We start from the raw sequence: 24758 nt of genomic DNA on the forward strand, positions 1-24758 counted from the left end.
GGCCAATCTAAATATCTGACATCTGCTCAACACAGAGGAACTAAAGCAGATACCTTAAAAGCAACTGAGGCCAATAGGAGAAGGGGACCAGGAACTAGAGAAAAGGTGAGATCAAAAAGAATGAACCTAGAAGGTAACACACACGCACAGGAAATTAATGTGAGTCAACTCCCTGTGTAGCTATCCTTATCTCAACTAGCAAAAACACTTGTTCCTTCCTATTATTGCTTATACTCTCTCTTCAACAAAATTAGAGATAAGGGAAAATAGTTTCTTCCAGGTATAGAGGGGGTGGGGGGGAGAGAGAGGGGGCGGAGTGGGTGGTAAGGGAGGGGGTGGGGGCAGGGGGGAGAAATGACCCAAGCATTGTATGCATATATGAATAATAAAACAATAAAAAAAATGTTTGGCATCTGAATAAAAGGAACTTTAGAAAGAATAGAAAAGTGGGTGTCATGGGGGATGGCAAGAGAAAAGCAATTATCAGCAAAACAATTTCAATAACATTTTTCAGGACTAAAGAATATGAGTTTCCAGGTTGAGTACTTGACCCAGTTTTGAATATAGGACACCTCACAGGAAAATACTGTAGGCAAAAAAGCTTCTAGAAAGAATAGAAAATTTGCATATAAGGAATTAGGAATCTACATGAGAGGAATAGCTCCCTGGTAGAACCCATGGTCAAGACCTGGAATTTGATTCTACCCCCCCTTGCCCCGACACACACAAAAATAGGAATCAGAATGACTTAACAACATAGTGGAAGTTTGGCCATGTTAGAGCAACAGACTCAAAGTGACGAGTCAAAATTTATTCCTACCAAATACTCAAACTCAGTCAAACAACTTTGTGTGAGGTAGAATAAAGACATTTTTTAGACCTGAAATTCTCCCAATTTGTCTTCTTTGGAAGGTCCTGGAAGATATTCTTCTAAAATGAAGGAATAAAATGAGAAATTTGAAGGAAAAATTTGAAAGAAAGAATCCAACACAAACCAAAGTAAAATTTTCATGAAGTGGGTCAAGGAAGATACCAAGGTGGTGGTTAAGAGGTCTGAAGGCTGTGGCAGAAATTACTTCAGTAAGATGAAATTACTAGAATCCTTAAAGTGAGAATTAAGTGGAGATTTAACATTTTTCAGTGAGTTTGAGGCTGAATTCTTGTTAACCACATAGAAAACTAAGCAAGAGTAGACACAAGAATGTAATTAACTCCAGGAAAATAAACTTTAACTTATGCAAGGAAAAAAGTAATAATAATGTTCTATATTGTTTGACTGTAAAAACATTCACATAGTCATAAAAGGTAAACAGCTGATATAAGTAAAATTTATGAAGTAATATTGGGAGGATGAGGGTGTATGTGTGTGTGTGTGCTAGAGTTGGAAAATCCGTTAAATGCTCATCATTCATGCTGAGAAGTTACAGTGTAAGAGTGTATGTATGGAACATACGTTCATACTAAGAGCATCAAAGTTGAATCCCCACTGCCTATCACAGGTCAGTGACTTTTCAGTGGTATGAGTTTGGGCAGGCTATTTAACATTTCTGTGACTCAGTACTCATCTATAACATGGAGACAATGTTAATATACATCTCACAGGGTTATTTGAGGATACTGAATATGTGTGATTAGAATCGCAACATAGGGATTGCTATACAAATATTTTCAATTTATGTTGTCTGAACTGGGCTGAATTGTGTCATTAAACTCCCCCTTCTGAGTTTATATGTTGAAGTTATTAACTCCCAGAACCTTAGAATGTGGCTACATTTGAGTACCAGACCTCTAAAGGCATCATTAAGTTAAAATGAGACTGTCAGGGTTGATCCTAATCAAATCAGACTGGCATCCATTGTAAGAAGAGGAGATTAGGACATACAGAGAGAGTCACAAAGTATATACAAACACAGAATAAAGATCATGTGACAACAGTGAGAAGGAGGCCATCTACAAGCCAAAGAGAGAGACCTTGGGAGAAATCAAACCTGCCTGTAGTTGAACTTGGTCTTCTAGCCTTCAGAACTGTGAGAAAATAAATATCTGTTGTTTAAGCCACCCAGTCTGTGCTATTTTCTTATGGAAGTCCTAGCAAACTAATGCATTATATTGTTGGAAGGTTTGGAAATGAATACCAAAAGATTCTATTTAGAGAGTTAGGAGATTGCCTCTGTGAAACAGAATATGATAGCAGGGAAGAGGGATGGTTGTTTTTTTTTTTTTTTTAAATGAGAAGTTTGTAGAAGTCATTGACTCCTTAAACTATGTATATTTATAACATTGACAAAAGTACACACATACACACACACACACACACAAACACGAAGGCAATGTACAATAATTCAGGGTTATCCTTTGTTTCTTTTCACCTGCATAATTAAGTTTCAGAGGGAATTTTTCAAGCACTGTGGACATTTGGGGGCTCTAAAGATGATGCTATCCTGTGTGGATAATGGCACTTTAGGCACACTTTATTAATGTAGACTAGCCTCAGTAATGTCCAGGTAGCTAACTGGAACTCTTTTTGGAGAGGAAACTGGACTCACCAATATCTCAGAAATAATTGTGATGGTATATCATATATCTCTCACATCACTTGGCATGTCATGCATTTGTTATAAAAGTAATGTCCTTTTATATTTCCACATAATTTTCTTTTGTATGGCTTCTGTTTTCTCTCCCTGTGGTTCTCTGAACGTTTTTACCCTAGAGGAGAAAAAGTAAAATAGTGTGCTTTGGCTTTTGGCTGCAAGCAACAGAAAGCCATGTAAATGTGCTTGCTTAATCATAAAGAAATAACCAAGGCTGGCAGCATGGTTCAAGAGGTAGAGTACCTGCCTAGCACGCATGAAACTCTGAGTTCAAACCCCTCCCAAAAAAAAAGAGATATTGAGGTAGATATTAAGGTAGTGTGTCTACCTTAATTGTGCAATAACATTATTAATGACCAAATTTTTTCTTAATTCTAGAATGTCATCCTTAGCATGCTGAGCACAGCCTCACAGCTACATGATAACTGCTGCACTTGCAGGCCTTGTGTCCTCATAAACAATATCCAAAGTCTACAGGAGAGAAGAGGAATATCCATCTTCATGTCTCTCTTTAAGAAAGGAGTATTTTGCCAGAAGCTCCTAGCATGGTTCTCCTCATGTTTCAATGGCCACAATCGGATCACATGCCATTCTTAAACCAACAGGCCAGAGTAATAAAATTGCATGTTTGGCTTAATCAAAATTATATTTCACTCTCTGAAATTGGGGAGGGGCTCAGGTTCCCCTGAACATACCTCTAACCCTTACTTAAACAAAATGATGAGTATGTCAGTGAGAATCATAGAGGAGAAGGCCATGTCCCATAATATAGGGAAGAAGAAGTACACGTTTTAGAGACAGTTCTGGTCAGACAGGAAGGGAAAATAGAGGAGTGAGGGGAAGGGAAGGGTCAGAGATGAATGCTCAGGCTCCTTACTTGTGATATAAACCTGGGGAGGAGCATTGTAGGCTGAGGGTGATAGAAACACCCAGATTCTTAGAAGGTATCTTTTAGTCCTGGTTTCTTTCTTTTTTTTTTTCATTTTTCTTTTATTATTCATATGTGCATACAAGGCTTGGTTCATTTCTCCCCCCTGCCCCCACCCCCTCCCTTACCACCCACTCCACCCCCTCCCACTCCCCCCCCTCAATACCCAGCAGAAACTATTTTGCCCTTATCTCTAATTTTGTTGTAGAGAGAGTATAAGCAATAATAGGAAGGAACAAGGGGTTTTGCTGGTTGAGATAAGGATAGCTATACAGGGCATTGACTCACATTGATTTCCTGTGCATGGGTGTTACCTTCTAGGTTAATTCTTTTTGATCTAACCTTTTCTCTAGTTCCTGGTCCCCTTTTCCTATTGGCCTCAGTTGCTTTAAGGTATCTGCTTTAGTTTCTCTGCATTAAGGGCAACAAATGCTAGCTAGTTTTTTAGGTGTCTTACCTATCCTCACCCCTCCCTTGTGTGCTCTCGCTTTTATCATGTGCTCATAGTCCAATCCCCTTGTTGTGTTTGCCCTTGATCTAATGTCCACATATGAGGGAGAACATACGATTTTTGGTCTTTTGAGCCAGGCTAACCTCACTCAGAATGATGTTCTCCAATTCCATCCATTTACCAGCGAATGATAACATTTCATTCTTCTTCATGGCTGCATAAAATTCCATTGTGTATAGATACCACATTTTCTTAATCCATTCGTCAGTGCTGGGGCATCTTGGCTGTTTCCATAACTTGGCTATTGTGAATAGTGCTGCAATAAACATGGGTGTGCAGGTGCCTCTGGAGTAACAGTCTTTTGGGTATATCCCCAAGAGTGGTATTGCTGGATCAAATGGTAGATCGATGTCCAGCTTTTTAAGTAGCCTCCAAATTTTTTTCCAGAGTGGTTGTACTAGTCTACATTCCCACCAACAGTGTAAGAGGGTTCCTTTTTCCCCGCATCCTCGCCAACACCTGTTGTTGGTGGTGTTGCTGATGATGGCTAGTCTAACAGGGGTGAGGTGGAATCTTAGTGTGGTTTTTATTTGCATTTCCTTTATTGCTAGAGATGGTGAGCATTTTTTCATGTGTTTTCTGGCCATTTGAATTTCTTCTTTTGAGAAAGTTCTGTTTAGTTCACATGCCCATTTCTTTATTGGTTCATTAGTTTTGGGAGAATTTAGTTTTTTAAGTTCCCTGTATATTCTGGTTATCAGTCCTTTGTCTGATGTATAATTGGCAAATATTTTCTCCCACTCTGTGGGTGTTCTCTTCAGTTTAGAGACCATTTCTTTTGATGAACAGAAGCTTTTTAGTTTTATGAGGTCCCATTTATCTATGCTATCTCTTAGTTGCTGTGCTGCTGGGGTTTCATTGAGAAAGTTCTTACCTATACCTACTAACTCCAGAGTATTTCCTACTCTTTCCTGTATCAGCTTTAGAGTTTGGGGTCTGATATTAAGATCCTTGATCCATTTTGAGTGAATCTTGGTATAGGGTGATATACATGGATCTAGTTTCAGTTTTTTGCAGACTGCTAACCAGTTTTCCCAGCAGTTTTTGTTGAAGAGGCTGCTATTTCTCCATCGTATATTTTTAGCTCCTTTGTCAAAGATAAGTTGCTCATAGTTGTGTGGCTTCATATCTGGATCCTCTATTCTGTTCCACTGGTCTTCATGTCTGTTTTTGTGCCAGTACCATGCTGTTTTTATTGTTATTGCTTTGTAATATAGTTTGAAGTCAGGTATTGTGATACCTCCTGCATTGTTCTTTTGACTGAGTATTGCCTTGGCTATTCGTGGCCTCTTGTGTTTCCATATAAATTTCACAGTAGATTTTTCAATCTCTTTAATGAATGTCATTGGAATTTTGATGGGAATTGCATTAAACATGTAGATTACTTTGGGGAGTATCGACATTTTTACTATGTTGATTCTACCAATCCATGAGCATGGGAGATCTCTCCACTTTCTATAGTCTTCCTCAATCTCTTTCTTCAGAAGTGTATAGTTTTCCTTGTAGAGGTCTTTCACATCTTTTGTTAGGTTTACACCTAGGTATTTGATTTTTTTTGAGGCTATTGTAAATGGAATTGTTTTCATACATTCTTTTTCAGTTTGCTCATTGTTAGTGTATAGAAATGCTAATGATTTTTCTATGTTGATTTTATATCCTGCTACCTTGCTATAGCTATTGATGATGTCTAGAAGCTTCTGAGTAGAGTTTTTTGGGTCTTTAAGGTATAGGATCATGTCGTCTGCAAATAGGGATATTTTGACAGTTTCTTTACCTATTTGTATTCCTTTTATTTCTTCTTCTTGCCTAATTGCTCTGGCTAGGAATTCCAGTACTATGTTGAATAGGAGTGGAGCTAGTGGGCATCCTTGTCTGGTTCCTGATTTTAGAGGGAATGGTTTTAATTTTTCTCCGTTAAGTATAATGCTGGCTGTAGGTTTGTCATATATAGCTTTTATAATGTTGAGGAACTTTCCTTCTATTCCTAGTTTTCTTAGAGCTTTTATCATGAAATGATGTTGGATCTTATCAAAGGCTTTTTCTGCATCTATTGAGATGATCAAGTGGTTTTTGTCTTTGCTTCTGTTAATGTGGTTTATTATGTTTATTGATTTTCGTATGTTGAACCACCCCTGCATCCCTGGGATGAAGCCTACCTGGTCGTGGTGAATAATCTTTTTGATGTGTTGCTGAATTCGGTTTGCCATTATTTTGTTGAGGATTTTTGCATCAATGTTCATTAAGGAAATTGGCCTATAGTTCTCTTTTTTGGAGGTGTCTTTGCCTGGTTTTGGGATAAGTGTAATACTGGCTTCATAAAATGTGTTTGGCAGTTTTCCTTCCCTTTCTATTTCATGGAACAGTTTAAGGAGGGTTGGTATCAGTTCTTCTTTAAAGGTCTGATAGAATTCAGCAGAGAATCCATCAGGTCCTGGACTTTTCTTTTTGGGGAGACTCTTGATTGCTGCTTCATTTCATTTTGTGTTATAGGTCTATTCAGGTGATTAATTTCCTCTTGGTTCAGTTTTGGATGATCATATGTATCTAGAAATCTGTCCATTTCTTTTAGATTTTCAAATTTATTTGAATATAGGTTCTCAAAGTAGTCTCTGATGATTTCCTGGACTTCCATGGTGTTTGTTGTTATCTTCCCTTTTGCATTCCTAATTCTACTAATTTGGGTTTTTTCTCTCCTCATTTTAGTCAGGTTTGCCAGGGGTCTATCGATCTTGTTTATTTTTTCAAAGAACCAACTTTTTGTTTCATTAATTCTTTGTATGGTTTTTTTGGTTTCTATTTCGTTGATTTCAGCTCTTATTTTTATTATTTCTCTCCTTCTATTTGTTTTGGGATTTGCTTGTTCTTGTTTTTCTAGGAGTTTGAGATGTATCATTAGGTCATTGATTTGGGATCTTTCAATCTTTTTAATATATGCACTCATGGCTATAAACTTTCCTCTCAAGACTGCCTTAGCTGTGTCCCATAGGTTCCGGTAGGTTGTGTTTTCATTTTCATTGACTTCTAGGAACTTTTTAATTTCCTCTTTTATTGCATCGATGATCCATTCTTCATTAAGTAATGAGTTATTTAGTTTCCAGCTGTTTGCATGTTTTTTGTCTTTACTTTTTTTGTTGAGTTCTACTTTTACTGCATTGTGGTCAGATAGTATGCATGGTATTATTTCTGTTTTCTTATATTTGCTGAGGCTTGCTTTGTGCCCTAGGATATGATCTATTTTGGAGAAGGTTCCATGGGCTGCTGAGAAGAATGTATATTGTGTAGAGGTTGGATGAAATGTTCTGTAGACATCTACTAAGTCAACTTGATCTATTGCATATTTTAGATCTTGGATTTCTTTATTGAGTTTTTGTTTGGATGACCTATCTATTGATGATAATGGAGTGTTAAAGTCTCCCACAACCACTGTGTTGGCGTTTATATATGCTTTTAGGTCTTTCAGGGTATGTTTGATGAAATTGGGTGCGTTGACATTGGGTGCGTACAGATTGATGATTATTATTTCCTTTTGGTCTATTTCCCCTTTTATTAGTATGGAATGTCCTTCTTTATCTCGTTTGATCAATGTAGGTTTGAAGTCTACTTTGTCAGAGATAAGTATTGCTACTCCTGCTTGTTTTCAGGGGCCATTGGCTTGGTAAATCTTCTTCCAGCCTTTCATCCTAAGCATATGCTTATTTCTGTCGGTGAGATGAGTCTCCTGTAAGCAACAAATTGTTGGATCTTCTTTTTTAATCCATTTTGTCAAACGGTGTCTTTTGATGGGTGAATTAAGTCCATTAACATTAAGTGTTAGTACTGATAGGTATGTGGTGATTCCTGCCATTTAGTTATCTTAGTTGTTTGAAGGTTTGATTGTGTGTACCTAACTTGATGTTACTCTCTACTGTCTTGCTTTTTCTTATCCTGTGGTTTGGTGCTGCCTGCCTTTTCAAGGTTAAGTTGGGTGTCACTTTCTGTGTGCAGGATCCCTTGCAGAATCTTTTGTAATGGTGGCTTTGTGGTCACATATTGTTTTAGTTTCTGCTTATCATGGAAGACTTTTATTGCTCCATCTATTTTGAATGATAGCTTTGCTGGTTAGAGTATCCTGGGGTTGAAGTTATTTTCATTCAGTGCCCGGAAGATCTCACCCCACGCTCTTCTTGCTTTTAATGTTTCTGTTGAGAAGTCTGCTGTGATTTTGATGGGTTTACCTTTGTATGTTACTTGTTTTTTCTCTCTTACAGCCTTCAATATTCTTTCCTTAGTTTCTGAACTTGTTGTTTTAATGATGATATGTCGTGGAGTAGTTCTATTTTGATCTGGTCTGTTTGGTGTCCTGGAGGCCTCTTGCATTTGTATGGGAATATCTTTCTCTAGATTTGGGAAATTTTCCGTTATTATTTTGTTGAATATATTACACATTCCCTTCGCTTGCACCTCTTCTCCTTCTTCGATGCCCATGATTCTCAAGTTTGGTCTTTTGATGGAGTCAGTGAGTTCTTGCATTTTCTTTTCACAGGTCTTGAGTTGTTTAATTAATAGTTCTTCAGTTTTTCCTTTAATTACCATTTCATCTTCAAGTTCTGAGATTCTGTCTTCTGTTTGTTCTATTCTGCTGGATTGGCCTTCCGTTTTGTTTTGCAGTTCTGTTTCGTTCTTTTTTCTGAGGTTTTCCATATCCTGGCTGTTTTCTTCTTTATTGTTGTCTATTTTTGTCCTGAGTTCATTTATCCATTTATTCATTGTGTTCTCTCTTTCACTTTGGTGTTTATACAGTGCTTCTATGGTTTCCTTTATTTCTTCTTTTGCTTTTTCAAATTCTCTATTTTTATTGTCTTGGAATTTCTTGAGTGTCTCCTGTACATTTTGGTTGACCCTATCCAGTATCATCTCTATAAAATTCTCATTGAGTACTTGTAGTATGTCTTCTTTTAAATTATTCTTGTGGGCTTCATTGGGTCCTTTGGCATAGTTTATCTTCATTTTGTTGGAGTCTGGATCTGAGTTTCTGTTCTCTTCATTCCCCTCTGGTTCCTGTACTAATTTTTTGCTGTGGGGAAACTGGTTTCCTTGTTTTTTCTGTCTTCCTGTCATTGTCCTTGGTGTTGTTACTGTCCCTGTACTGTGTGTAATTAAGTATTTTCTAGCTTGTAATAATAACAATGGTAATATTGAGAATGGAAGAGTGAGCTGAGATGGAAAGCAAGAAGTTAAAGAAAAGGGGAAAACAAATATACAGACAAGAGGGAGAAAGCAGAACAAGGTATCAGACAAGAGAGTTTCAAAGGTATAAACAGGGAGTGTTAGTGTACTAATCGACAGTAAGCTGAACAGACAATAGAGAGACAGAGAGAGGATTGAAAGTCAAAGATAAAAAAAATAAAAAATAAGTATATGAAAGTAATATCTATTTATAAAAATGAATTAAAATAAAATGGAAAATAGAAAATTAAAAAAAAAACCCAAAAAACTTCCAAGTTTATATGCAATGCAATTTCAGTCTTAATAATTTGGATGTCCGTCTCAATCTCCAGTCCTGGAGTTGGTGCCTCAGATGTTGTTCTGTAGTTGTCTCATCAAAGGGTATGCATAAAGTAGAACAAAACTACACTCACACACACACAGAAGAAAAAAAAAAAAAAAAAAGCCCCACCAAGTGTCCCAAGTTCAAATGCAATAGTTTCAGTAAGTTTTTCGGCTTGCAGGTGTAATTCGGTTGTTCTCTCATCAAAGGTAGGGAGAAAAAGAAAAAAAAGCGTCTGGAGGCAGTTCTGAGAGTGGTATCTGCAACTGTGGCTTGCCTGCCTGCTGCTCTCGGCCTGTAGCTGGCGGTGTTATTTATGCAGATCTCTGGGGTGAGCTTAGCACTCACCTGGTCCCACAGGCTTTGTGTGCTCAGAGTTCTCCTGTGCGGGGGGCCTCTGCTACAGGCTTTCCCCTTTCCAAGCACTGGGAAAGGTGACACTGCCCCCACGTTGTCAGGCCTGCGTGTTTATTTACAGTTCACGTGGGAAGTGGGTCTTCCCTCCTCTCACAAGTGTCCCCGCTCCTGGTTGCTGGGCGCGCCCCGCTCCCACCAGAGCCTCTCCGGCCCGCCCGGCTCATTTATTTACAGTCCCGGGAAGGATTCCCTTCCCCCAATCTTCAGCGCTCAGGGCATCCCACCCTCTTTCCAGCGTGTCTTAACTGTTCTTATTGCTTAGTACTCAGTTTCTCTTTTTTTCCCGAGTGGAGGTCAGACTGTCCAGGGGGCTATGCTGCTCTGGCCCAGGCTTGTCTGTGGGGTACCACGGTACCACGAAGCTCACCTGGTCCGCGTCTTCCCAAGCCGTATGGGCGCCGGCCACTGGCGGCCCCCGGGGCCCTCCTCGTTTCTCCGTTTAACGTGAAGTGGAGATTCTCTGCGCCAGCTGGAGATGTGGAGGAGTCAAAGTTATGCCTTTTCTCGGTGATTATGCCTGCAAAGTGTGTCTCCAGCGTCTCTCCAAGATTTCACTATAGGAGGCTCACTTTCTGCTTCCTACCTCTAGCCGCCATCTTGGAATTCTCCTAGTCTTGGTTTCTTAAGACAGTGTGGCAAGTTGTAAGTCTTTTAGAGAAGTCCCGAAGTTGGAAGAAAGCCACATCCAGCATGTCATTGTGGCAGAGATAAGATGGCTGAGGAATGAAACTTGGTGAATGGGTCTAGGCTGGTGTACAGTTTTCACACTATCTGAAGCTCCTACAGAAGCCAGTCTTTATGCCTGCAGACTGTAGCAAAGGCCAAGGGCTTTCTTGGTTGCATCCAAAAGAATTGTCAAAACATGCTGGACCACAACAGAGCCCCTTTTCTTCCCACTGCCTAAGGATAATTCACCCTCTTCCATTCTTTAAGGAAGGAGGAGGAGAACTGAAAAACAGTCCTGGCTGGGACTTTGAACTTCACATTGACTGAATATTTATAGTTTTAAATGAAAGTTGACCGAAGTACATCTAGTTGACAAGTTTCTGTTCTAACTGGAATGGGGCTCCAAAATAAGAGATCAGTTACAGAGAAAAATTACTGTTTTTCCTTCTCTCAAAATATTTAGATTTTGGCCTTGTAATATTTCACACATTTCACTGTTACATTCCCTTCTAACCTTTTGGAGAATCGTTGTGGGAAGGTGAAAAAGCAAAGGAGTGTGAAGATAGAGGTACATGGAAACCTTTGAGAAATGTCTAATGTTAGATCTATATGTTTGTAGACAATACCATTAGGATTAGGTAAAAATAATATAAAATTATTTAATTAACCCTCTTTCTCCTAAAAAGTTAATATGGCTAATAAAATATTTTTAGTAAAAATAAACCAAGTATGATCTCATTTAACTATGTTTTTAAAAATGCATACATGAAAATGTGTTTTATTATGTAATGATAGTCATGATTTATTATAAAAACAAACAGGTTACTTATATTTATTTTGTTTTCATTACGTTTTTTTTTACTACATATGTTTCAGATGGAAAACAACAGAAAATTTCCATTTTTAAAAACAAATATAACCTGGTCAGGAATCAAATTTACTTTCTAATTGCATTATAATAAATCAGGAATGTTTATGGCTGCATCTAGCACCCAGTTAAAACTCAACACGTATAACAATAATAAGGAAATTTGTTGGCCAAAATGTTGTAATAGCTACTAAAAATACATGAGGAAATTTTAATATCCAGACAGGAAAAAACAGACATACAGTGTGTATTTGAGGCACATGTATCATTTGAACAGGCGCCAGAGTTATGTAGCAAAAGATTAAAGTATGATTTAGAGTTACACTCCACTCTGTATGCATGTGCGCCATCTCCATTAGCGTTAATGGAATTTACATGCACACAGAGGAGAGAACTGAAGTTTGTTGAAAGGCAAAGGAGGAATGATTTTTAACTTTGCCTATAATTCCAGGAGTGTGGGACTGTATTATTAAACGCTCTGTGAAAGGCCTTAATTTAGGAACTGAGATATAGAAGCTCTATATCAAACTACTACATGTATACTTCCTTTGTGTTATTAGAGAAAAGTGGGCCAGGAAAGCCAAAGGATTTGTGAAAGGCTGTTCTGGGATTATAATACTGTGTAGAAATGGGAAACAATCTATGTACTTTGGATGTGGATTAGTTTGAGGAATATTAACAATTTTTTCTTCCGGGACAAAATGTTATTAATGTTAGTGAGGCCGGCAGTGTGCGTGCTTACACACACACACACACACACACACACACACACAGTTGCTTATATTACTTAATTTCATCTCTAAGCACATATTCCCCATGTAGGCTTTAGGAAAATACAAATGTTTTTAACCTATTGAGAGTATTTCTTCTCCTTGCTACAAGATTATCATATAAATCATTGTACTTAACGTCCCTGAAAAAGCTTTTGGGGAATTGGAGGGTAATGAAAATTTGTATCCCCACCTACTACTTCTGGGAACTGGCTGCTATTAAATATATCTATTCCTTTAGTAAGTATCTGCAAGAAATAAATCTGTTAAGTAATGAATCAGTACAAGATAGCAATAAATGATAAACACAATGGTCTATAGGAATAATTGTATTTGAGAGTATTATTTATTTTGAAATGTCTTCATTTGGGACATTTTTAGTATATACTATGTGCCAGTCACTTTTCTGACTCTATTGACCTAGAAGCAAGTAAGATAAAGTTCCTGGTCTCATGGATTTTACAAGTGAGCAACATTAAGAACTCTAAAAACATCAGCACTTTTGGGGTTATTACATATTTTATTAATTTAATTATATGAATACTTAGAGATTTACACAAACATAGATACATTCAAATTTCCATTGCATCATTATGTATAATTCTGAAAAACTAGTCTCCTTAAAAATGCAGAAGTAGAGAAAGTCATGATGTGGTATGTGTGTGTATTTATTTGTTTGTATGTGTGTATCTGTGTGTGTGTGTTGCTAGGGATTGAACCCAGGTCCTTGCACATGCTAGGTAAGTACTCTAACATTGAGCTACATTCTCAGACTCTTGCTTATATTTTAAATTCTCTATAAATGGATATCTCTAGGGAGGAAAATCTGGAGTACTATTAATTGTCTTAATGCTTCTCCTTACTGTCTGAAATTCCTGAGCACATTTGCTTTTTGAATTTAAAATGTTTTAAAATTTATTTCAATCTAAAGATGCAGAATTGATAGTCTTGGTGGTAGATGATATTTGAAGAAAGCAAGGGCTCATTCACTGTTCTTTTCCTTAAACAAATCATCTTCCCCTGATTTCTGAAAGGGTGCCAGTTCTTGTGCCAGAATCCCTTAGTGGATTCTTCTGTCTCTTACATAAGCACGCTCAGAAGTAGTTTAGATATTATGTGTGCTTGGACCACACTTGAGCCTGAAATGGGAAAGAGAACAGGAGTGTTTTCCTATTTCTTGTCAAGAAATGTGAATTGTCAGGTGCCTAAATGCAAAATGTGTATTCATAAGTATTCCATTTGACTTCCAGGCAGCTTGAGGGAGCAATACTCTACATGCATTGTTACACATCATTGTGCCAGGATCATAGCCCACCTAACTTCATAAGTTGAAGTCACATGTTGATTAATGAAATATGAGCAGAAGTGCTATTTGTCAAACAGAGATAGGGATGAGTATTAAGAGCCTGTGTATTGTCTATGAAGTTCCATTGCTGTGATGATCACAAAGCTATATGTTAAGAAGGAGCTTTCACCTGGAAGCTTGAGTTTCTTAGTGATTTAAGATAGAAATCTCAAGGTTGGGTGTGGTGTATATGCCTATAATCCTAGCACGCAGGAGGCAGAGGCAGGAGGATTGCAAGTTTGAGGCCAGCCTGAGCTATATAGTGAGACCATGCCTCAAAAAATAAGATTGAAATCACACAATTTTAAGATTAACTCCAATATTAATTAGCATGGAAAAAATTAAATTTATTGTACTAAGCTGCTATGTTTTGGAAGTTACTTATTATCACATTATAGGCTAGTTTTATTTAGTCAATACAAGAAGCAAAGCAAAAAATCATGATTTTTAGGCATCATAACAGACCAGAATCATTCACTAAATAGAATATTGTTTCAAATGAATATTTTTCACCCCAAATGGTTATGACACACAAGTGAGTCAGAAAGTTACTGATCTTTAAAATCTCAAGCATCAAATACATTATTCTCTCATTTTTTCGCTCATATGTGGCAACTAGATTTAAAAAAAGACATGAAAATTGTAGGGAAAAACTTGGGGAGAGGAAGAGGACAAGTAGGAGGGGGAGGAAGGAGCAAGAGAGGGCAATGTGGGGAGTGAATATGATCAAGGTATATTATATCTATGTATGAAAATATGAAATCCATTACTTTATTCAATTACTATATATTAATAAAAATAAAAATATATATTATTCTTTTCATATCTGCCTTTTCTAAGTAGCTTTCTCTGTGAGTCATATCAATCACATGTAGTTCACAAGACAGTGGAAATTGTTTCATTGGGATCTATTGCCTATAATCAAAGCTACCAATAGAAGGGCACAGAACATTGTGTGGGTACTTTTGTGGCTCAACCACAAAAGCCATCTACAAATAGAACCATTGCATTAGATGTGGGTAGGTAAAGAATCTTTGAAACCTTGGCCTTGTAGAATGGGGAGTGTTTAGTGTTGTTTATGTATTATTTTAAATTAATTATTGTTAAGCTAGAAGTTTCTAAGTATGATTCTGTGAATCTCAGTTTACCCACTATTCTATAACTGTTCTTTTGTGTTTAAGGTAAGTTGTGATAAACTGAAAGAACTTTTCTTCATTAACCTGTAAAGCATCTATTGCAAAGAAATGCCATACTCATAAAAAAGAAAATTATGAAGCATCTTTCTAGGATCATACACAATTACCTTGGTGTATCTGATTTATTGCTTACTCTGTGGATTAGATTTTTCTTTTCCATGCAAATAGTGAGTCCAAAGTTCCAGAGTTTATATGGGCCCAGTATTGTTTTGTGCTTCTTGTGCTTACAGTTTTATTGCAGCAAAAGGATGTAGATCAGAATCAGCTAAAAGTAACTACATAGAGTGAGACCTGGGAAGCTTGCATATGTGAAGTTTCCAGTGTCTTCTCCCCATGGAGTCAGAATGCATCACCATCTTGACACAGTGATGTGTAACAATATACACAGAGTATTGCCTACTAAGAAAGATACTAGGTCCAGAGTTTTTATTGGAGTTTCATTATGAAGGCATCATTTATTGAAACATTGGCCACTGATTGAACTCAGTCTTCAAGCCTCCTCTTTTCAGACTGATCTCACATGGCTTAAAACCCCAACTCTCTAATCACATGGTTGGTCTTTCTGGAATAGGCCAGTTCCCATCCTGAGTCATTGTGTTGGCACAAACTATCTAAAAGTCCACTTTGATTTGCCTCATTAGTATAAATTATTAGGGCCCTTAGAAATAACAAAGTCCTATCATTTGGGAACTGTCCAGGATAACTTTTCAGGATAAGTTGGGGAAAAGGCCAGTTAATTCTCTTACACAGGATTCTTCTACCCCACTGTCCTTCTTTCAACAATACTATTTCTGATCTTAATTCTTTGTAGTTGAAGTCATGAAGGTATTTTTCAATATTCTGATCTTTTCAGTTGTTTGAATTTCTCTCTTTTTAGTGATCTTACCTCACAACTTATCTTAGTTGTTAATTTCCATAGTTATACTTTCGATCTTGACAAGCAACTGAAACCGCTCCATAATTTCAGTTTCATGTATTCCACTCTCTGACCATCACTTCTGTCTTTCCATTTTTCTCTCTCTAGTACACAGACTCAAATTATCCTTTAATTCCACTAGTACCTCTAATCTATTGATTCTACCACCATTTTATTTCTCATCATCTAGATATCCTATCTCCTTTCCTTAGGTCATGATTCATTCTCCCTTGCACATACACTTGACACCATTTCATCTTTCCCAATTCATTGTACTTGATGAGCTAAAACCATATTCTTGGTTAAATCCAACCTTCTACTTGTTCTGTGACTACATCCATGAAGCTGATTGTAGTAGATGAAAAACACACAATCTGACTGATTGTTTCCATTTAAAATTAATGACCACAAACCTTATGAGTGACCCTAATGCTGCCAGGTGATCATGATATATATCTTTAGTCTAGAAAATGAGGGAGTGAATGGATGATTATTTTGTATTTTTCCCTCTAGTGTTATACCTTGAAAACTTTCCATTCTTTTTTTTTTCACCTAATGATCTTTATTCCTACTTTATTGAAAAATTTGAGGAGAACTTCCATAGAATACCACAGACACATTTACAAACATTTGCACCCATGGCCTCTGCTTTTACCATCATCAGAGACAAATTTGAATTGCTGAATCCTGAATATACCTTCCTGGAAAGAGATTCTGATTGGAAAAGCTTTCATCTAACATCTATACCCTGCCCAATTAAATGTGATATATGGCATCCAGTCAGTGGACTTCACATGGCTGCCATGACCTATCACTCCATGTGGTGGACTATTTGTATGCTATAGGTAGCAGTTAGAGCATGATAGAGTGAGTTGTTTACAGAAAGCTTTTCAAAGTTTTGTTTTAAGATCTCCTGAATTGGAATGGCCCTGGAGATATTCTCTTAGACACACAATGCAAATTAGAGTAGACCTCTTGAAGTGGAGCCCAAGAGTCTGTATTATAGCAAGTCCTCCAAGGGATTCTTCTGTATAATAAGGTTTTCTCTGCTTTGTGAAACAGAGTTGGAAAGACTTCCAATGGCAACCTTAAACTACAAAAAACGATCTTCTCATTCATGATTAGTTAACAATAACTGTACTAAAATAACAATCTCCTAATTATTCTCTTTAATAGAAGCCTTATTGCAATATTTTTGATTGATTATTCTTTAAAGGTTCTATTTGTACCTTTTAGTCATACAGTGAATAGGATAAATATCTAATGCTTTTTTATGAGTTAGGCATTATGTCCAGAGTGTAGAAGTGACACAATATATTACAGAACCCAGGTCTCAATACTTGTAGCCAGCTATTTGTGTAGGTTTTACCTTTCTAAGATTAGTTTTTGTCTCTATATTCTGTTTTTAGTTCTAATGTACTGAAATTTTCATCAACTTTTTTGATTTTAGCATGTTTAGATTTTATTAGAGGTGTTTCTTATTGTAGCATAATAGAAAGGACATTATCTGTGAAATCAAATTGAATGTGCATTCCATTCCTGCCACTTAATGACCAAATGAGTGTCAGGCTTCTCATCTGTTAAATGGGATAACGAAGCTATAAGATTATTGTAAATGATGAAATAAATAGATGCTTACATTGCTGTTTCATGTCTTTTCTCTTGCACAACTTTTGTGTAATTTTTTTTGTATAGATTAATTTAACTTGACTAAAGATATTTATCATGTTCAAATTCCCATTTGTGTTTACATTTTTGTTTGAAGATGATTAAAAGTGTTTTTCTGATTAATTGGTTGTTCTTTCTATTCATAGTACATAATACTGATCTACTTTCTGTGTAAGGGAACTATATATCACAGTTGCAAAGTAATGAGCACCCTTACTCAAACTATCATACTGTTACTGTACTTCTTTAAGCAAGTGTTGTGGTACCTGATTCAGGAGGTTCAAAGAAGAGAATTGTAAGTCATGATCTTTGCCCTTAGATATCTTAGATTTATCAGTGGGGGAGACATCATAAACAAGTAAGTAGGTAAAGAAAAACAGATGATTTAATAACATTTAAAGCAACTTAAGAAGAGCTGCCCCAGGTAGTACCTAAGTTAATTGTCAGACCACAAATATGTACTGATGCAACTTTCTGAAGAATGGTCAACGTTTACATGAGCTAAGGTAAGATCTGAAGCTGGCATTGGCTACTAGAATTATACCCCCTTCTGTCTCTAGGGCAATCAGTAGAGGGAAACATTCTCTCTACAGATATTTACCAATCACTATTGCATGATTGTGAGACATAAAATGGGGTCTTCCTTCTTAGTATTAGAAATTGTTCCTGGGAAGAGCATTGAAGTATTCGATATTCAATACTTGTAATCTGTATAAAAGACATAGAGGAGGATTAAAATGATGAAGTGGGTAAAATGTTTCATTTTTCACCACTTATGGTAGTATAGCACATGATATAAAATAATCATTTGTACTCTGATTCTAAATATCCTCCAAAAATTAGTGAGGAGCTGGATCTGTTTCCCCAGGCAAAATATAACTCAGTGGTAGAGAACTTTAAAGAAAGTCATGTGATGCACAAATACGTTTTGGTCCATGACAGATCACATATACTATAGTAGTGCCATAAGATTGTAATGGAGCTGAAAAATTCCTGGTGTCTAGTGGCATCTTAAAGATATAGTACAATGCATTACTAACATGCTTATGGTGATGCTAGTACAAACAAACCTATTGTGTTATAACAATGTATTATACGCAATTATGTACAGTACATAAGACTTGATGATGATAGTAAATGACTATGTTAGATTTATGTATTTATTATATTATTCTTTTGCCACCAGTTTAGAGTGTACTCCTATTTACTAAAAACGTTTCCTGTAAAACAGTATGCTCTGTTACATAGGCAGCTGCCTCATATATCTTGTGATTGATTACCTTATCTCTAGGTTGCATCATGCTCTCCGGATTTAATTTTAATTTTATATTTTGTGTATGTATTTATATATACATATGTATAGTAGGCTATAACATCTAGGTTTACATAAATGCACTCTAAGATATCAACACAATGGGAATATCACCTAATGATGCAGTTCTCAGAATGGGGCATTTCTCAGAATGCCCAATTGTTAAGCAAGAGATGACTTATTTAAATTATTTTACTTTGAATATGTCAAAGTTTTCCTTCTGTCTTTTTCCTTGTCACTAGTGCTTTTTAAATTTCATGTATTTTCCACTATTTGTTATTTCACTTAGATTTTGTGAGGTTAGTGTATTTTGTAGAAATTGTATCTGAGTATTAGCTATACAAAGAAATGCAAGGGAGGGCCAGGATTTAGCATTTGTCACCACAAAGGGGGTGTGACTTATAGGAGGATGTGAGGAAAAAGGAATTATTAATTTAAAAAAGCCCTCTCTATTGTTTAACTTGTTAAAATAAATGTGGATTTCATGTATTCAATGATAGAGAAAAATGAAAGAAAAGGGAACACAAAACAAATAAAATCATCTCACAAAATAGGGAATTTTTCAAAGGAATCATTCTTACTAGGTTGAGACTGACCTCTTATGAGTTGTAGCAGGTCTTTGAAAAGGCACTTGAAAATTATCTTGAAGGTTATCTCCAAGAATTTCTGACTCATTCACTCTTGCTACACTTACCTATCCAGCATTCTTATTCCCACCTCAATTTAAGAGCTACTAAGAGAAAATGCATATTCTGGGTTTATTGGTCAATATGCCCTATAAAAGGAGCACAGAAGGGTACATTTCCCCCATATTTGCAAGGCACCTTCTGGAAGAAGTGAGTTCTTAGCCAAGAGGATCTTTAACATGAGTAGAAATTAACAGGTGGAAAGGGAAATAAAGGAGTGTTACTTTCCAGTAGAGACACAACTCCACATGGCAAGACCCTGGGTTGAGGGAAGAGAAGAAAGCCAAGTATGTTCTGGAATTACAGACTATAATAGATTTCATGAATGCACTCACAGATGTGGGGATGTGAGACAGGAGTAGAGAGAAATATGGTCTAAAAGACATGTTGAAAATTTTAGACTTGATCCAGAGATCAAAGGAGACATTAAAAAGTTTTAAGCAGAATAGTGTTGTGATCATGATTTTTATTGTAGGAGTAACATTGGAATGTTTCCAAATAACTTGACATTTGTCCTCAAAGTGTCAAGCTATGTTCTATACATAGAAATATGCTAAATCATGTAAAAAAATAAAAGATGAATGACCACTAGGCTAACAATTAACTGTCATCTTAAAATAAGTAACCAGAAATGTTGTCAAGGCAAATAAGGGGGTGGTATCTCAGAAAAAGACTGCCTGCTTTGTAGCTTGAAAGGAATTCTTTTTCTGAGAAAAGGAGCTGTTCTTGGCCTGCTGGCTTTTCCAATCAAATTTGAAGAACACCAGTAGTACATGTGTTGTAATCCACAGCCTTTATACCTCCACACCTTACAGTTTACATTGACATGACTTTACTATTAAATTGCTTCATTAATGTCTCTTTTTTTATTCATCAACTTGGTTTTCATTATTTCAGAAAATTACTGCCTAGGAAGATAAAGTTGCCAAAAACTTTCTTGTGCATTTCAGAAAGTTTCTGAAAATCCACTTAAACAAATACTAGATTATACCAATTAAGGCTGTATCAAACAGCTATTTACTTTTCAGCAATTGTTTGAAACTCTTTTTATACTCCCTTCCCATAATAAAATACCAATCACAAATTTGCTTAGTCATAATCAAACCCCTTCTTCCCATAGCAAAGTTAATTAAATTAGATCTCCCAAGTTTCATAAATATCCCATGTTTGCCTTTGCTCTTTTAGACGGCACCAGATTTCTTCTTTTTTTTGATTGTTGTATTAATATCAATAGATATTTATTGAATGAATGAAAGAAATCTTCTTTCTTAACAAGCCTCACCCTCCCTTGTAAGAAGCATCTGACTGTTGCAAGGTACACCAAGCTCTCAGGTTCCTCTTGAGGATTACCTCCTATTGAATGGTAGCACCAGGATTCTTGTCAAGGTAGTTTCTCCTACTGTAGCAAATAGTGAATTCAGATTTGCTTCATCAAGAGGTTGTTTTAATGGTGTTCAAAAAATAAAGTAAATAAGAGCATTTCTTATTTCATCATATTATGCATTTTGCATAAATGGTGACCCATAGTTTGAAACCATAGGCCTCAATTAACAGTCCAAGAATATCATGCTTAACTTTTTAACTTACTCTCTTTCTTTCAATCTGACATATAGCATATACAGCTGAAGAGGCCTTAAAGAATGTCATTCCTGGATCAGTCAAAATTATTGTTTTTCCAATTAGTGAGTGTAGAAATGTATTATGATTACAGGAATAAGTAAGTGAACTATGATTCCCAGCCAATCAGCCTACATCAACCAAGAAAGACTTTTGAAAAAAGCTATATAGATTTTATGTAAATTTGGTATTTATGAGCACCAAACTTTTAGCACTGACATCTGCCTGAGAAGAAACTTCATTTACAGCAGTGGCAGAAATGAAGTTCACTGTGAACTAGTTTTGGATACCATATGCTTTAACAAGCTGAAGGGAAGGGGGAGAAGAAGCATATTAAAAACAGATTTCTCTTGCTCTCACTGTGGATGATGTTGCATGACAACATTGTGACATCATAACTTACGCGATTTTACTTGCTGTTGCCCCAATATAGCATCAAGGAGTATAACAGCACCTTGGATGTATAGGGTGCTTTCCTTTCATGGAATTTTAAGGCATTTCACAGGCATTTTCTTTCTAAACCTCACAACATCTCTAAGGTATTGCCAAAGTGGAGACAAATTTCACAGCTTAATCATGTGGAACACATTGGTAAATATAGATGTGCCTTTTAGAAAGTTGCTTCAAAGTGTATTTTTCAGCTCACGAGACGTTTCTCAGGGTGTAAACCAGTGGTGTAATGTAAAGCTTTTGGCCCTCCCCCACGTGAGCCAGCAGGATCTACGTGTTTGGCATAACACTCACAGTGGCGCAGGAGGAAAGGAGGGTAGTGCAGAAAGTCAGGCTCACTGTTTTGTTGCATGTCCTCTCCCTTCTCTTCCTATCTCCAAGTCCACACAGGGGTGCTTTTGATATTTCCTTCTCATTCTTTTCTTTTCAGTATCAAAGAAGGCTGAGTTATGAAATGCAATTTTAAATTAAGAATCTGGTTAGATTTTCAGGGTCAAACCAAAAAGCCCATTAACACTCACAGACCTGTAATCCTGGCAGCCTAATCAGTCTATGTATTTATAGTTTTAGTGCAAAATAGGTTCTTATAAAATGTGAGTGTGGAAAAATGCAGATATGCTCATTTCTTGCCATAATCTCTCCAAACCCACAGTAAAAGGGAATGGTTTCATTCTCAGAATACTTCTCAGCTGGGCGTGGCACGGTCCATAATCTCAGTATTCAGGAGGATGAGGCAGGAGGATCATGAATTCAAGGCAAGCATGGTCTACATAGCAAGACTCTATTTCAAAAATAAAAAGCACTAAAACCAAAAAAACCAGACTATTTTTTCCTTTCATACCCTACTCCTTTCCTTCTTAAGCAACCCTCTCCCCCCAGCCCACCAAACCCTTTTCTTAATTCTCCAGAAAAGCTAATGTGGATCAGAGACCTGAATGTGAGTCTTAGTGTTGTTTGGTAATAGTTGTGGGAACCCTGAACCAGGTCTCTTTGAGCCTGTGGTTCCTCATTTGAAATCTATAGGTAATAGTTAACCCAGAATTATTGTGAGTTGAGTTGTTGTGAAGATTAAATAAAATGCTGTATTTGTAGATTCCAAAGTGCTATCCGGGTGAAATGCATTGTCTTCAGTGCTAGTGAACTGTCCAGCAGACATGAAGAAGGCCAATCAGAAACATTTTAACTGTCTAGTTTTCTGGGGATGACTTTATCCTTTTGAGAACCATCCAAGCCAGGATGCTTTTGAGAGTGAAAAAAGAACAACTAATAATTATTCCAAGACCACAACAGACATAAACTAGGACTTTTCCAGGCAAATCAATGTGTTTGCTCAACCTGTACAAAGGGAATTGTCAGATGAGAATTACCTGTGCCTAACTGTACATGGCATTATGGGTAGGAATGCTTGCATTTTATCATTTACTGCCCCTGTGCCACTTGAACCTGTAGTGTACATCTCTTATTTTCAAAGTTCTTTGTACAGCTTGTATTTTCCCAGAGTTTCAACTAGTATAAAACAAACACGACTTGTTTTTAAACTATCATGTTAAGTCTATTATTTTGCAAATAAAAAGAGGTTTTATTTTAAAATAAGTTTATTTAGGTAAAAATTTGAATTGATTTAAAGAAAAGTCAAGTAAATCTTAAGTAATTGGGTTACAGATATATGAGTGTGGATATGGGATGACTGATAAGTGATCTTATTTGGTAAGATCCAGACAAAATGAAAGATTATGACACTTAGTATTTGAGTAAACAATGTAAAAATGCATTACCTTTTTTGTTCAAGGAAAAGTGCTTTGCAAGGATTGAAGATAAGTACCCAATTGTAACTCCAGGAAAGGGAACAGAAATGGAGTAATTACAGTGGAAATTAGTCTTGGATACATTTCCTGGTAAGTTCTGGGCCTCAGTATCATTTTTGCACATTATTAGGGCATGAAGAATTGACACAAATTTGCAAAATTCTCTTTCTCTATAAACTAGTTGTTTGTGGGGATATTTTATGAATGTTGATTTTATGAGAGATATAAGTTAGGACAGAAAGTGAGCTAGTATTGTCTTGAGAATTTCAGGAAGAAAGACTCTTCAAACTCTTTGAATAGTTTATTTTATTTTCTGGTAATCAAAAAGTTCTTCCTGTGGTCTAGCCATAGTCTCTTCTGCTTTAAGGCTAATCTCAAAAAAAACAAAAAAAAACAAAAAAAACAAAAGTTGGAGCAGGGGAAGTTTTGGCTATCCCACATGTCTGTATTTGGTTATAAGGGATAGTCCAACAGTGCACTTTTTAACCCTCACCTTATTTCATTTTTACTCAGTTTTCTTTTTGTTTGTGATTTCTGTCAGTGGAAAACAGGAACGCTTTCTGTTGTTTTTGTTTGTCTGCTTAAAATAGAAATAATTTAGACAGTGTAAAAATATTTGAGAGATGGCCATTTACAGACATCTGTGTGCACTAGACCTCAGGTTTTGTAAAGGTTCACAAGTATTTGTGTATGATTTTATGTGTATTTTCAGAGTTTTTTTTTTTCTTGTGGAACTTTGAAAAATGAAGAGAATTAAGTTGTTTCTAAAAAGCCAGAGCAGCCTGCCATCTCTTTTTCTTTTCTGGGCTACGGTCCAATTTGCACAGCAGTTGCAAAGAAAAAGCAAACGCATCACTAGATTCAGCGAGAAATATTGTAACAGTATGTAATCTCTGTCAAGATAAAATTGCTTTGTGATTTACATTACAATAAATCCTGACCTTTAAGTGCTGCCGACTAAGCTAATCTGTGAAGTACTTTATTCCAACACTGAATCAGCGAGTGCAGCTCAACCAAAGTGACTGTATTAGTCCCACTGCGGTCTGGTTAAAGAGCCTATATATATCGAAGCAGATTACAGAGCATTGTTCTTTGTGTACTATAATAAGTAGAATAATTGAAATATTCAGTCTGTTTCATCACTGTGAAATAACAGAATTATTTTAACCTCCCTTTTGTTTGCCTATTATGGGAATTACAAGTAGCTACATTTAAATATCATTAGGGCCTGATTTAGATTGATTAGAATAAGGAAATTCAGAATTAAGGTGGAAATACCACATGACATTTCAGCCTTAATTCACTTCTTAGGGCTGTTATTTCTTTTCTCTTTTTTTAGTAAGATAGTAGAGACATTGTTGAAATTTCCAGTACTAGCTTTGAATTTTTGGCTTTTTGTCTGCCCAAGTCAAGGTTTAGGGTTCATCAATCACTGGAGAGTGGAATGTTCTCAGAGATATTAAGAATTTTTAAAATAGCTGGGAT

General features: G+C 36.4%; 1 protein-coding gene across 1 annotated transcript in view; it reads left to right on the top strand.

The window, feature by feature from the left end:
• The window catches only part of Cetn3 (centrin 3), a 49151-nt gene extending 25792 nt beyond the window's left edge, over nt 1–23359 (top strand). Inside the window, exon 5 of the mRNA XM_074077105.1 lies at nt 23258–23359. Within this exon, the coding sequence (XP_073933206.1) occupies nt 23258–23280 (23 nt within the window). The 3' untranslated portion in view covers nt 23281–23359. The remainder of the gene's footprint in view (nt 1–23257) is intronic.
• Nucleotides 23360–24758: the final 1399 nt, after the last annotated feature.

Source organism: Castor canadensis, chromosome 6 (genome assembly GCF_047511655.1).
Source record: "Castor canadensis chromosome 6, mCasCan1.hap1v2, whole genome shotgun sequence".
Classification (NCBI taxonomy): domain Eukaryota; kingdom Metazoa; phylum Chordata; class Mammalia; order Rodentia; family Castoridae; genus Castor; species Castor canadensis.